At 36.9% G+C, this 14,491-nt stretch overlaps 1 protein-coding gene across 4 annotated transcripts in view; it reads left to right on the top strand.

The window, feature by feature from the left end:
* LRP2 (LDL receptor related protein 2) overlaps positions 1 to 14,491 on the top strand; it is a 128,517-nt gene that overhangs the window by 29,549 nt on the left and 84,477 nt on the right. For all 4 annotated transcript variants that reach the window (XM_074910085.1, XM_074910083.1, XM_074910084.1 and 1 more), the window contains exons 5-13: positions 2,655 to 2,765; positions 2,939 to 3,052; positions 4,304 to 4,420; positions 5,216 to 5,359; positions 6,759 to 6,878; positions 9,168 to 9,296; positions 10,704 to 10,873; positions 13,102 to 13,325; positions 14,074 to 14,280. In XM_074910085.1, the coding sequence (XP_074766186.1) occupies positions 2,655 to 2,765; positions 2,939 to 3,052; positions 4,304 to 4,420; positions 5,216 to 5,359; positions 6,759 to 6,878; positions 9,168 to 9,296; positions 10,704 to 10,873; positions 13,102 to 13,325; positions 14,074 to 14,280 (1,336 nt within the window). The remainder of the gene's footprint in view (positions 1 to 2,654; positions 2,766 to 2,938; positions 3,053 to 4,303; positions 4,421 to 5,215; positions 5,360 to 6,758; positions 6,879 to 9,167; positions 9,297 to 10,703; positions 10,874 to 13,101; positions 13,326 to 14,073; positions 14,281 to 14,491) is intronic.

Below are 14,491 nucleotides of genomic sequence, written 5' to 3'. Positions count from 1 at the left end.
TGTTGGCTACAGACTTTGGTGTAACTCACAGCTTTGCCATTATTCATGAGGATTAGTTCTTAATGCCCCAAGTAATTAAAACAATTTTATTAAAATAATATTCTAGAAGGTACAAAGAATACAATGTACATTGCACAATGCAATGAGAAATATCTTTCAGATCAGTTAGAAAGCTGTGATCAGAACTATAATTTACTAAATTTGGTCTTTAGACAGGAGATTGGGAATGGGATTACCTGTAGAGAGTTTAAAAGTTAAATTCATCTCCATTGGGCTTTTCAAAGAATGTTCTTGCTTCTGCAACTACAATTAAAATAAAGAATCTGTATACCAGGCACATTTGAAAAGAAAATAAGGAAAAAGCAGCATTTGTTCGCATTCAAATAAGCCACCAGTGTAGTCAGAATTTGTATTTTGAAGTGTCTTCAAAATATCTTTCCTTATTGCCTTGCTTGGTATTCTTATAATGATTTGCATTTATACACTAAATTATATAAAAAAGATTTTTCCAGGCTGAGGACTTCTCCAGGTTTGCTACAGGAGATACAACATTGACAAAGTGTCCTTTTGTCTAAGGGAGTTTGATATGAGTTTGAGAAAGTCTTTTTACTGACTAGCTCTTTAGTTTGCCTGGGCATTCTTGAAGAAACAGACAGGGCAAGGCAATGGGATCAACTTCCTATTAGTTTGACATTCAGTCCATCAGAAACTGTTTGGAATATCACTGGAGGTATTTCTGTGGGCTATGAAGAAAGATGAGGAAAATTACAAAACTGTCTATTATAAATCCTCTTGAAAGCTTTCCCACTTCAGTATAGTTACAAAACAAATACCTTTTATTGTTCTTTTCCTTATATGTGCCCCATAATACTTAAGTACTCTTGTACTGCCATAGATATTTCCTGCTATACTGTAGAACTCCTGATTGCTCGTCCCTGTGATGGCTTCTTTGCTTCTAGTCAGGGAAGAAGCATTGATTCCACAGTGAGCATAAAATGTGGCCCCAGGTCAGGCCTGCCTTTCTGTAGGCAGAGTTAAGACTCCAGAATCCATGTTTTTTCCAAAGCTTTGAGTTACTCATAAGCCTAACCCAAGCAAGCAATGGATGAGATGTCTGTGTTAGAAGGGAGTCTGTCTGATTGAGAAGTGGGGCTAAAGGATACTAATCATGTTTAGGGCATGTGTTGGCATTGTCAGTGCAGACTTGGAATGGAAGGTCTGGGACTAGCACCAGAAGGCCACAGGTAGGAATGCTGTTGCTGGAACCCTGGTAATTTCAACTACTGTTATCTGATTAGGCACATACTGTTCCTACCTGCCAGTTGTGGATTTATATTAATTGCACTGAAAATGAAAGAAAAGTAAATGAATCAGGGAGATAGTCTGGCTAGACTTGTAGTGGACGTCAACACAACTGATTATGCTCTCATATATGAACTTAACAGTTAAAATCATGTAAGCTTATTCCATAGGTGATTGAAGTTTAGTGGGAATGTGATGACATACAGAACAGCAGAAGCAAACAAAGCAGTTTGCCACTGCCTGGAAAAACTGCAGCTTTTCTGAGTTTTGCTTGAGTAATTTTATAATCCATGTTTTGAATTCCAAGAGTAAGAATGAAAATGGGCTTAAGTGAGAGACACTTCATCTACTTTTTAAACTAGTATGGAAGTAAAATGGGATAAAAATTCAAACTGGAAATCTAAAAGGTGTAAAATGAAATTTGGTTATTCTGTTTCATGAGTTCATTTATCTACCTATATTTCCATACAGAGGTAAAGGTTCAACAAATCTCACTTCTAAAAATAGCAACTATTTGCTTTCATTTGCCAGAAATAAATAATTTTTTGTCTACATGGCAATGAGCTAAACTAAGCTCATATTCTCCTACTCAACTCCAGCATGTGCACATGCTTAATTTGTTGGATTCTACTGAACTCACTGACTGTTTGTATGCATAAGTATTTTCAGAATTAGTTTTAGATTGTTTGAAATAATCCCTTCTGTTGGCCTGTAGGTCATCTACATAAGTAGAACAGCCAGAAACTGAAAACCCATTCATTCTGCAGGATCTTTTTTGTTTTGGGAAGGGGAAAAAAGTATTAAAAACAGAGGTCCTAAAGTTGATCATGGACTTGGAAGTTTAACATACTTGGCTTAATTAGAACAAAACCATAAAACTCTGAAGTCTTTGAGTCTGAGAACTCATGTCATTCTAAGACCTAGAAACTGTAAATTTCAGGAACTCCTTTTCTACTTAAGCACTTCTATTAAGATCAATAAAGGGTAAAACTGAGCTACAAGTAAATAAACTAAATGTTCATTGCTTGCTCTCCTTTTGTGTTGCATTGTTTTCTATCATATTGTAAACGGTTTGGGTTGCAAAGCTTTTTGGGCAGTGTAGGGGCATCTAACTTTCTCTTGTTTGTTACAAGGTTTTGTAGCATCTACCTAGAGGATATTCTTAAATATCTGTTGGAGGAGACAGTATACTGGATAAATGGATTCTTTGTCAGTAGTAGTAGTATGGGAAGTTTTGTATTCCTTTTCTGTTTTCCTGTAAATCAAAGTATTCTGTTGACACTGGGTATATATGACTTGTTATACTCAATAGTCTAACATTCATGCTAATACTGAAGGATTTCTTATTGTAGACTACCCAAGATGTGAACAGTTATCATGTGCAAATGGGGCATGTTTTAATGCAAGCCAGCGATGTGATGGCAAAGTTGATTGCAGAGATTCTTCTGATGAAACTAATTGCAGTAAGTACCATATGCAGTGATCCCAAACAAATAGGCTTTATAAACCCTATTTTGCCAAGAAAGGTTGGACCAGATGATCCTTGAGGTCCCTTTCAAATTGGTATTCTATGATTTTAAAGTTAAAGACTGTAGTTTTCTGACAGATTTTCTTTCTGTGCTAAAATCTCTTTCAGCACATGGATGTAGCAGTACGCAGTTTCAGTGTGCTAATGGAGAATGCATCCCACGAGCCTTTATCTGTGACCATGATGATGACTGTGGAGATAGGAGTGATGAAAACTCTTGCAGTATGATGTTTTTGGTTTTTTTCCCCACTTTCTTTAACTGTTTTACTAAGAACTAGTTCAAGCAGATAGCAGGAAGTAGCTTGCTTGGCTATACAGCCATCAAAACCTAGCATCGAGGACTTTTTTGTACGGAAAGGTGAAAATTGCAGTGCTAATTTGATAGACTTTATCCAGGTTGTCTTTGCTGCTAAGTGCCTGCGTGTGTGTTTACTATTTGAATTTGCTGGATTCAGTGACAGTTTGCTTCTTAACACATATAGTTTTACTTCATGTTGTGGTAATTTTCTTCATTTCAGCATGATCCAAAGATAATTCCTTCACTCTAAAATCTCAGTTAGATACAGCATGCTGTGTTTTTGTCCATATTTGTTTGGCTCTTTGTCACATTTTTATTTTTCAATGGATGGAATGGACCTTCTAGAATTATTCCCTGTGACTATAATGTACAACTTTCCAGACAAATAGCTGTACAGATAGTTGTCCTTTAGATGTTCATGTAAGGTTTTTAATTGACTGTTCCATTTTTGGAAATTTCCTGCTCATTCTTTTCTTGTGATCAGGGTATCCCAATGTACTGTATCTCCAGCCAGAATCATGGCTGTAGAATTATCACTTATGTGAGCTATATATTTGAAAAGGTCTCCCACTGATTATAGGATCCAAGTTAGTTTTATATTCTGCATTGCAGGAAGGCCACACGTTGTTACTAAGTTGCTCTATCCTACTAAGGACCTCCCACCAGTATGATTCCATCGTCCCCCCTCCACTTCTGAATATTTTGCTTCTATGTCTTTGGCAATGGCTGTCCTTTGGAAGATCCACAAATGTTTCTGAACTCTTAGCGGGGAATGATTCCTAACCATGGAGGGCGTTCACATAAATGTTCATTGTTCGTTTTTTTCTCTGTTTCTCTGAGTACAAGGCATGCAAATATTTTACCTCCCAATGTCTTGAGTGTAATCTCCTTGTCATGTGCACCTTCAGGAACCTTGTTAATAAGGTGCTCTGCATCTAGTTGCACAATTAATTGAGAAATATAGCCTTCCCTTTAATTTCTTTAAAGAATCAGAGTATTCTAAAATAGTTCATATCTAAAACCAGAGCAAACCACCAGTGTTTGCAATTTATACAAGATATGGAACTGGCTCAGTTTTTCAGGAGAGATTATGAATGACTATTTATCTATGAGACAATATACTATTTCTAACCTTTTAGTCACTTAGTTTGATTTTCTCATGTTTCTTTCCTTAGCTTATGCTACTTGCAGAGGCAACTTCTTCACTTGTCCAAGTGGCCGTTGCATTCATCAGAGCTGGATATGTGATGGAGATGATGATTGTGAAGATAATGAAGATGAAAGAGGATGTGGTATATACTAATGATGACATTTTCAGAGGAAGACCTCACTAAGCTACTTCTATGAAATTTTGACCAATCAAGATGTCTGAATCCATTATAATTCTGTGAAAACCTTAGAATTCCATCTTCACCTGTTTTTTTTTTTTTTTTTAACATGCAGTATTTGTTATTGGTGTGTGTTTGAGAGTTACTGCTGTGATACTGAGTATAATGCAAACTAAGTTTGACATATAGCAATGGTTTTTTTCTTTTACATCTTCTCTTTACATGTTTTGGATTTTTTTCTATGGAGTTTTTTCAGGTCATCTCTTAAGAGACATGAGATTCCTAATAACCTAAATGAATTTGTTTAAAATGAAAGTAACTCAGTTCCTGACAAGATTTTTCATGCGAGAAACAGAAATTTTAATGAATGAAAGTGTGGGCTTTTTTCTGTTTCATTGGCCTTTTCTATGATGAGCGTTACTCTCTTGGTCCAGACAGCATGTTTGGAAACCACAAAACTGTAGTTCTACTTCTGGTGCACCAGATAGCCTAAAGCTAAATGGTTTTACTGTTTCTAAAAACACAGAAAACTAAAAGGATTCATGTGTCTGCACAAGTATTGTTTGCATTGTACTTTGAAGGTAAACAAAAGCATGGCAGTGAAGTACAGATATTTCTTTTACAGTCTCTCCCAGCTGTGTGCAAGAACCAGAAACTGAATAACGAAGGATAGAGATGCTTTGGGAAACTGTTAGGGAAGAAGTTCTAAGTATTATTTGAAACATACTCCTCAATTATTCTTGTTTTTCTTTTCTATAGAAAGTGGTCGCCATGAATGCTACCCAGGAGAGTGGGCCTGCCCTGGGTCAGGCCATTGCATTCCAATTGGGAAAGTGTGTGATGGGGCTGCAGACTGCCCTGCAGGAGAAGATGAAACTAATATCACTGCGGGCAGACATTGCAGTATGTATTAGAGTGAAAGCATACACAGAATAGCAGAAAGATCAGCACTGATATCCTTTTACATTCACCTTTTATCTCCTAAACGATGCTGGAATTTTGGAAGCTCACTGTTTTTGTTGGCACTGTTTTGACCGGATGGTTTGAAAGAGGCATATATGCTGTGAACAGACCATTCCTTTTATAAATCTGTACTTGAGGTTTCACAAATAAGGAATTTAACTCACTGTCCATATCCTAAAATGTCTTCAAGAAGGGAAAGGTGTGCTATATAACTTTTTTGTTTAAATATCTGTGTGTTTCCCTTTTTGTAAGTAAGAGAATGTTGTTTACTGATTTTTGTAAGTAAGAGAATGTTGTTTACTGATTGGAACAGGGCTGAATCAGTGTATCCTGAGCCTTGGCTAAGTCATTTAGATTACAGTTTTCCAAAATACCTCTTCACCTGGGATGTCTGGTTCTCCCGTTAGTGGTATACTGGGTTTTCTCCATTGGAGGCAATTGGCACGTGTAGTTCCTGTTAATTTCACTCTTATGAACACTGATTCCCTCTGAGAATCAGGACCAGGGTATTTTACATTTTTAATTTCTAGGAAGAGGAAAATTCATATTAATAATATCATGCCTTTTGGAATAGGAGGGCAGAAATAGGAAATTAAACCTTATTGTAAAAAAGCATCTTTTGCTTTTCTGAGTAGTTTAGTAGTAACATCAGAGGTGAGCTGCAAAGCAGGAACTGAGGAAAAAGAAAATGAAAAGGAAAGAGGTGGAATTCAGCAAGTGCTTTACAATCACAATTTGATCACCTATCACTGAATTATTAGGTAGTGGTACAAGGAAAAGGAGAAGTGGTGAAGAAAGAGAGAAGAAAAGGATAAAGAAGAGTTTCTCCATGGTCAGAACCCAAGCAGTATATTCTAATATATTGGAGCAATATACATATTCTTATTAATATAATGTAGTAGGGGTTTTTTCTGCATAAAAGAGTAAATGATGAGGTTACATACCAATAGATGGAGCTCAAGGATGTATTGTTCACAAGTAGGTCTTGTGGAACCAGAGAAAGTTATGGTGCATTGCAGACGTCTTCCGATGTGCAACTTTTTACGTGGCACTTACCGGTGATGGTTCATACAAGACTGATGCTTATCTTTTAACTCCCTTCTGAAAAGCTATAATAAACAGTACCTTGTCTTCTGTCTTCCATTTATGTACGTAAGCATATGTGATTTTGTGGAACTTTAGACATAATTTATTGTGTGTATTTGTTGTAAGAAGCTGTTCCTGAAATTGTAGACTCATCATAGAAAAGACTGTAGCTTTGTAACTGCTTTAAGGCAAAAAGCTGTTATACTGGTAATATGTGTAACTGTATTTCTGAACTATTTTATTTCCTTTTTAGACATATCACACTGCGCTGCTCTGAGTTGCCAGTATCGCTGTCATTCTTCTCCATCAGGAGGGATGTGTTATTGCCCTGCAGGATATACAATAAGTAGCAATGACAGTCGTACTTGTATTGGTAAGTGAAGTACAGTGTCTGCAGATATCTAGTACCTTCTCACAGCTCATTGGGAAAGTTTAGATTCCAGGAATGTAAGTTCCAAATGGGTGGATGTACTGACAAAATAGAAAATTTCCAGAGTCAGCAAAAGGATGACAATCTAAGTAGTACAATGGCAACGTGGTGACACAGAAGAAACCCCAAGACATATCATAAAGATCTCTTTCAATAAGACTGTTAAAGACATAATAAGAGCATGATTATAAGATTTACTTTTGGATGGCTGTTTAATAATCAGTTTTTTTATACAGGTCTTTTAGTATTTAGATGGAGAGAGTTTGTTTCTGCTCCAGGGATGTGTGGAGTTGTATGCCTGGAAAAACAGTTAATGATATTGAAGTGTTTGGTACTTTTTGAAAGTGGCTTTATATGAAGATAGTAGAACACTGTGCTTTAAAATGAAATGGGTGGTTTGTATTTGTGCTATGGAATGGCTGTATCTCCTATGACATTTCAGTAAATACATTATTTACATGAAAATTAAGAATATTTGCAAGAATATAAAGATAAATGAGGTATTCTGGTGTGGCATTCTATTCTGTAGCAGCTGTAACTGGGTAGTACAAATTATTTATCTTTGTAGCTGGAAATAGAGTGACCTCAAAATCAAGAAGTTTAGCGCTGCCTGATAAAAGAAACTGGGTAAATATCTGTTACAAGTTTTCAACCCAAGTTATAGTGTTTGTGCTATTAAAAGTATTCCAGGTGCTCAGTCTCTAATGAGATTTCTGTATTTTTGAGAACACTGGGTGGCCTAGGGCTGTACGAGCTGCAGTGACAGCATGGTTGCTCCTGATAGAGAGGAGGAATCAATGCACTGGTTGCTCTTCATAGAGAGGAGGAATTGATGCACTGGCTCCTGGCACAAAATTCACTCCTGTGTGGGAAATATATTGAGGATATATTCATAAACCTGGTGCAGTCTCAGTAAGTCTTCTGTTGTTCTTTATCTACCCTGTAAACCTAGCTATCTGATTCTCACTTGTAAATCTGAGTCTGTGTATTTTGGTTTGCTGAGACCTAGGTGTGTATTTGTAGTGGGAGCAAGACTTGTCATGGGGGAATGGCTCACAGTCAATAGTGTATAATTCCAGATCTTAGTTTAAATCAATGTTGTTTGTTTAAGGCCAGAAGAATGAAACTATAGTGTTAGTGAAGTGTATTACTTTTTGAAACATTAATCTTTTCAGTTTGTCTGTGTTTCTGGCTCATTATATACTAAAGGCTTTTAACACATATGGAAGCTGAAAAGCTTGGTCTTTCAGTACCAAAATGTACTATCTAGGGAATATTTCATTTTCCTTTATGTGTTAATAAATGCTTAAAACCAGAAGTTCCAGTTGGAAGAATATTTGAGATCTCATTTTCTCCTTTTCTGTCTTACCAGTAGAACTGTGAGTTTCCAACAATGTAATGTACTGATTCTTCTCATGTTTTCAGGTGAAGGAGGTCAGACTTTTAATGTCAAAATCATGTGTTAAGTAGTGTCAGAAATCTCCTGGGATTTAAATAACTAGATAGGATGAAACACCAGACAGTGTTCAGATCTGATTTTTTTAAATTTTTTTTTTTTTTTTAGAAAATCAGAATTTTAAAAATCCTTGTTTTTAAAGGATATGTCACAATTTTAGAAGTAAAAGATTCTGCAGCAACCCTGGAAACTGCTTGTAGAGTACATCTGTGAGAAATTGCTGGGTCATCCTAGCTGCAGACTCTATGGTGTTTTGCATACCAAAGTGAACTTCTTTGTACTTTTTGCTGGCTGGTTCTGGTGCACAGCCAGCTTTTAATTGGAAATCAGACACCTGTTAGCACGGTACCAAGTCCGAGCTAATAAACCCTGCCCTTTAACAGGTCCTATTAGCTTCAGCACTGCACTAACATAAAGGTAGGGCTCTTCAGAGTAGGTTAAATCCAGCTGAGCATGTGTGTGCAAAGCGTACGGATCTTTTACTGGAAGATTGCTGCATAGACGTATTCTGTATTGTAGAAAGTAGGCAATGACATCCCTTCCAATGATGTTTCTTCTTCTGACAGGTGTGGGGTTTTTTGAGGGGGCAGAGGTGGGAGTGGGTAAGTCCCTAGGCAGCAAAAATCAGTTGTTTTGTTATTCAGAAATAGAAGATGGAAACATTTGTGGGAAGCCAGACAAAACCTCTTTTCCCATGCCACAGTTTTGCGAACAGATATAAAGCAAGCAGATTTATACAAAGCATTGTTGATAAATATGTCCTATTTACTTGACAGATTTTGATGACTGCAAAATGTGGGGTGTCTGTGACCAGCTGTGTGAAGATCGTGTGGGACATCACCAGTGCCACTGTGTGGAAGGTTATTTCCTAGAGCATCATCGGCATTGTCGGGCCAACACTTCAGGTTAGTGTGCAGCAGTGCAAGTGTCTTGCTGTTGTTGGACTAACAGATAGAGCTAGATAAAACGAAGCAGTTTGCATGGCTGTGCCATACAACTGTGTTTGATTTTAACTTGACCTTAAGGGCTTAAGGTCAGGACAGCATTTAGAACAAATATCAATCAAATATCAAGAGACACTGCATCTGCTGGCACTTGTAGGCTGGTGGAGCTGACTGCCTCTCCTTGAAACAGTGTCTTCTGGACTCCAGTGCTTTCTCAGCATTCCAGACTTCCACTGAGTGTGGTTCCCCATCAACAGTAGGCAGCTGCTCCTGGTTGTTCACCTCCCACTCTGTTCTGAAAGCAGGCCCTGGGAAGCCCTTCTCTGTGGAGATGTAATAGCCTAACAGGCTTTTGTGTGAGGCAGGTGTTCCTGCCTGCAGGAACTCAGTGGGAAAGGGAGTCCCTGCTTCGCATAGCTGATTAGCAGTCTTGCTTCTTAGAAAAGCGTGAACTTCCCCAGTTCCCTCCCCCTTCCTTCTTTCTTCAGCCACATCTGCAGAGCAGTCATCATCTTGCAATTTTCTATGTCCTCAATAAATATGGATTTTTTTAGATAATGAATTATGCTTGACTGTATTAAGACATGCATATCCCAGCACTGGGAAAAACTGTTCTGTTTCCAGAAAAATTCTGTATCTTTCACAAGATGCTTTCTATTCAAATTAGTGTGACTTTCGGGCTAGTGCATTGTTTGTAAAGTGCTGATTTTCTATCTCATTAATGGGGGACTTTCATACCTGCTCTAAGTCAGTTTATCTGGATTAATTTTAGCTTTAATTGGGGAGGGTTTTATGTGTATTCTGAATAGTATTTGGACTGAAATATATTCTTGTCAGACTTACACCAACCTTTTCAACAGGTATCTACTTAGAAAGAGAGCTTTCCTTCAAAGACTTGCTGGAATCTCTTTTCTATTGTAAGATGCAGCACAGATTTTCTAATGAGATGAGAGAATGAAGAAGGTGGATAGGGCAGTACATAAAAATATAAGAAATATGGCCTACCTGCTAGAATCAAGGAATATCTGAGTATCATGGGGTAGAGAAATCTTAAGAAAATTTATACTTTAAGGGAGCTAAAGCAAGGAAATAGAAGAGTAGAACTAGTCTTTTGGAGTTTAGATGCACAGGGGTTTTGTAGACATTTTACCTGGTAGGGCTTTAAATGCATATTCCTGCCTGTCTTGCTCCAAGTCTAGAAACCAAAGGCAAATCAAAGCATGTTAGTACACATGTAGAAACATTTATACAAATTGTAGTCTGAGAAGCTATTTAGATCTCTGTGAAGCAGGATGTATATATTTCAATGCCCCTTTGAAAAACAGCTTTTCTGCAGAGTAGTCATGTATTTGTCACCCCTTCTTTCAGCTGGTGTTGCATCAATTATTTTTTCCAATGGCCGTGATTTACTGATTGGAGACCTTCATGGAAGAAGTTTTCGTACTTTGGTGCAGTCACAGAATCGTGGGGTTGCAGTTGGAGTGGACTTTCACTTTTACCTGCACAGAATCTTTTGGACTGATACCGTGCAAGATAAGGTGGGTAGAAATTTCAAGGAGAATATATTTTTGTGCATGTGGAAGTAGAGAACTGCAAGAGGCAGAATGTGTTGATAGGCCTTCATTTTTGAGAGCAGAAGCTGGCTGTATTTTTGTTTTCTAACAGAAAAGCTCCTTGAAATGTTTTATGTTAATGACTACATTTTTCAAGCTATACTATTACATGTGACATATTAAACAAAGAATCCTATTATATGGGAATGTCTTGAGCAACTTTTAATTTTAGTTGAGATGGAGTCCAAAAATCTAATTAAGAGAAATAGTAGACATTCTTTCAAAACGGAACAAATTTTTCTTGGCAATTTTTTGAAACATGATCATTTAAAATGTAAAAGCTGTGTGCCTTCCAAGATGATAAAAATCAGATTTCTTCGTATACTTCAAATGGCACTGTAATTGAGCTCGGATAACAAATATTGACAGTATTTTGTGTAATGAGCCAATATTTTGTTACTTTTTTTTTCTGAAGAGGAAATATTTTAGCTTCAAGATACAGTAAAACAGAGTAATTTTTAAAAAAACTCTGGAGACCCTTGTGAAAATTGGACTTCGCCCTTGTTCTTTTTCTCTGCACATAATTTACTGAAACAGAAAAATTTCTAGGTCAAATGCTGAAACTCCACAATCTTCATCCCCATGTTGGTTGTCATGCAGAGTTAAGGAGTGAAGTTCTGCTGACACCACATCGGATCAATTTGATGTCACTGTCTTTATTCTGAACCTACACATAAGCTCTAAACTATAATTTCTACTACAGTGCCATGTTGGTTCTGTGAGAAGCACACCACATGGCTGTCAAGTAGGGCAGGATTTGTATGCACAAATTTTGACTTGTTTTCAATTCTGGTATTTTTATTTTCACTGCAGTGGGTTGCCATTACTGCAATTGCATTGACAATGGCTGAATTAAGTCAGGGTCACATCTGAACTTTCATGAGACAGAAGATTTATGCTATCTCTGTCAAACATATAAACAAAAGATAATATGTTTTTTTTTATCACTGCATACTCCAGATGGCCAGCATTGCCTTTTGTCTGCCCCAATATAGTTAAATCCTAATTAATTAATTAGGATTAATTAATCTAATTAAGTCCTAGCTGGAATACCCAGATGAAGATGATGACATTAAGAATTTTCTTATATGATGCATATTTTCACCTGATGTCTTAAAATAAAAGTAGTATTAGGCGCTTTGTTTTGGTTGTCTTTTTTTTTTTTTTTTTTTTTTTTTAAGATTAAGTTGTAAACTAAACCAGAAAATTGTGGGTTGTATCCTGTGTCATCTTTATCTCCTTTGGTGTACTGCCTAATAACCTAATGCTTATAAGCTCTTCCATCTACAAGGTTTCCAAAGAGCAGAACAGACAGTTAAAATGGTTTGCTTAATTATTGTTACCTGGACCTGAATAATATTTTAAATGATACAACTATTTCAGCTTTTATTTTTCTTGCATATATTTATTGTGGCAATCTGTGTTTTCATTTAAAAACATTCCAAACCTCATGCTGTTGTTCCAAAAAAGGAATAATGTTTCCTGGCTTTTCATATTACCCAGTGTTATAATCACATGATTCCTGTATATATAAAATTACTGTGTTTATATTGTTTGCTTCATGTAGCTCTGAGCTTGCTTGTAAGGTGATAACGCTATTTCTTATTGAGCATGATGCTGTTAAAATTAGCCTTAAATAAAGGAGGCCAGAAGCAATGCTGAGCCTTCTCCTTCCTGTCAGGGCTGAGAGCTTTCCCTTTCTTTCATCACTTTGCAATTTCCCCTTAGTGGCTGACACAGCAAGAGCTCCCCCTGTTGTTCTGGTTACTGATGAGAGCTTTGCTAAAGCATGTTCATTTATTTTTCAATTAATGAAAATACTGGGGTTTGCTACATTCCAGGAAACCTGGATGCACTTTCCTCATCTGTTTGTTTTTAGTCCAGCAATTTGCTAAAACACAAGGCTTTTTTAGACCGTTACCTTGTCTGTTTTGCAGAAATGCTAGTTGAAGGCAAGCTTCCTGTAGTTTTTGCATTGTTTTCCAAATTTTTGCAAAACCCCCTAACCTAAGGAATGCTTTAGTGAGTAACTTGGTTGTATCTCGTGGCCAACTGTGGTTCTGTGCTCAATGGGATGGTAGAGGACAAGTGCCATGTGTCTTGTGATTAGCAAAACATCATGTGGACACTGACAATATTTCTATTGCTTTCAGGTTTTTTCTATTAATATTGATGGCTCTGATTTCCAAGAAGTTTTAAATGTTTCAGTTGACACACCTGAAAATCTAGCAGTGGATTGGGTTAACAATAAACTGTATGTGGTTGAGACCAGTGTGAACAGAATAGATATGGTTAACTTGGATGGAACAAACCGTGTGACTCTTATTGCTGAAAATCTTGGAAATCCTAGAGGAATAGCACTTGATCCAACTGTTGGGTAAGTGATATTTGGCAGGCAATGGTAAAAGATGTCAGAAATTCCTTTATTCCTATGCAAAAGGAGGAGAACTAAAAATAATAGCTCAGGTGGTCATTTTAGAATCAGATATAAAATGTTTTAAACATTTACATTCAACCCTAATCTGTTTTACACCTTAAATTGTTATGGGAGGGCTGTGAACTGCTTTTATTCCCAATCCACAGAATTTGTTTTATGACTGGAGTTGTATGTGCATGAGCAGCTCCGAAAACAGGGGAATTGTGGAATTGCCCTACAGAAGAGTAGAAGTTTTCCTGAAAGATTTCTCTTGTGATAGCATCCACAGTTCTCCTACTATCTCAAAGCAGTGAAACCAGGGATAGTATCTCTCCACCCAACAGGCTTTGAAAATGTATGTGAGCCATGAAAACATGGATCCTCAGAGAATTTAAAGAGGAATTTCATGCAACTTGTAGTGATGGATGCTGCTTTGATGATGCATCTATTTGTCACCAGTTTATTTTTGGCAGTACATTTAAGTCTGTATTTTACTAAGGAAACTCAGTATTTCTGAGGTCTTCTGGATGAAAGCATGTTTCTTTCTAGGTCCTTTCTGTAAAAGAAAATGCAAATTACTTGTTGGGCAGGAGGTATGAAGTGTGCCTTCATAGTGTGTCAGCTGACAATCAAGCTCTGTCCTGAAAGGGTGCTGGTTTTAAGTTCCATGTAAAGTGTTGGTTTTTTGTTTTTTTTTCCTCCTTTATAGTTATTTGTTTTTCTCAGACTGGGATAGTCTGTCTGGTGATCCTAAAGTGGAAAGGGCCTTCATGGATGGCACAAACCGTCAGGATTTGATAAAAACAAAATTAGGCTGGCCTGCTGGAATAACTCTGGATATTGTATCAAAGAGACTTTACTGGGTTGACAGCCGGTTTGATTACATTGAGACTGTAACTTATGATGGACTTCAAAGGTAGGAGAAATACTATTCCTTGGAGGTTACAGATACACTGATTATTTTGTATTTAGTTCAAAGAAAGATTTGTCTAACAAAATAAGATGAAATTTACAACATAATAAATGTGATGCACCTTGTTATATATGGTGTCATGCTACTTCTAGACTCTCCGTAATTCCTCCATAATTCTTTGTTATTTTTCTACCTTGAATAACTATTGCAGTTC

The sequence above is a fragment of the Athene noctua genome, chromosome 7, assembly GCF_965140245.1.
Source record: "Athene noctua chromosome 7, bAthNoc1.hap1.1, whole genome shotgun sequence".
NCBI classification, from domain to species: Eukaryota; Metazoa; Chordata; class Aves; order Strigiformes; family Strigidae; genus Athene; species Athene noctua.
Note: the sequence above shows the minus strand (reverse complement) of the source record. Positions and strands in the feature narration are given on the sequence as shown.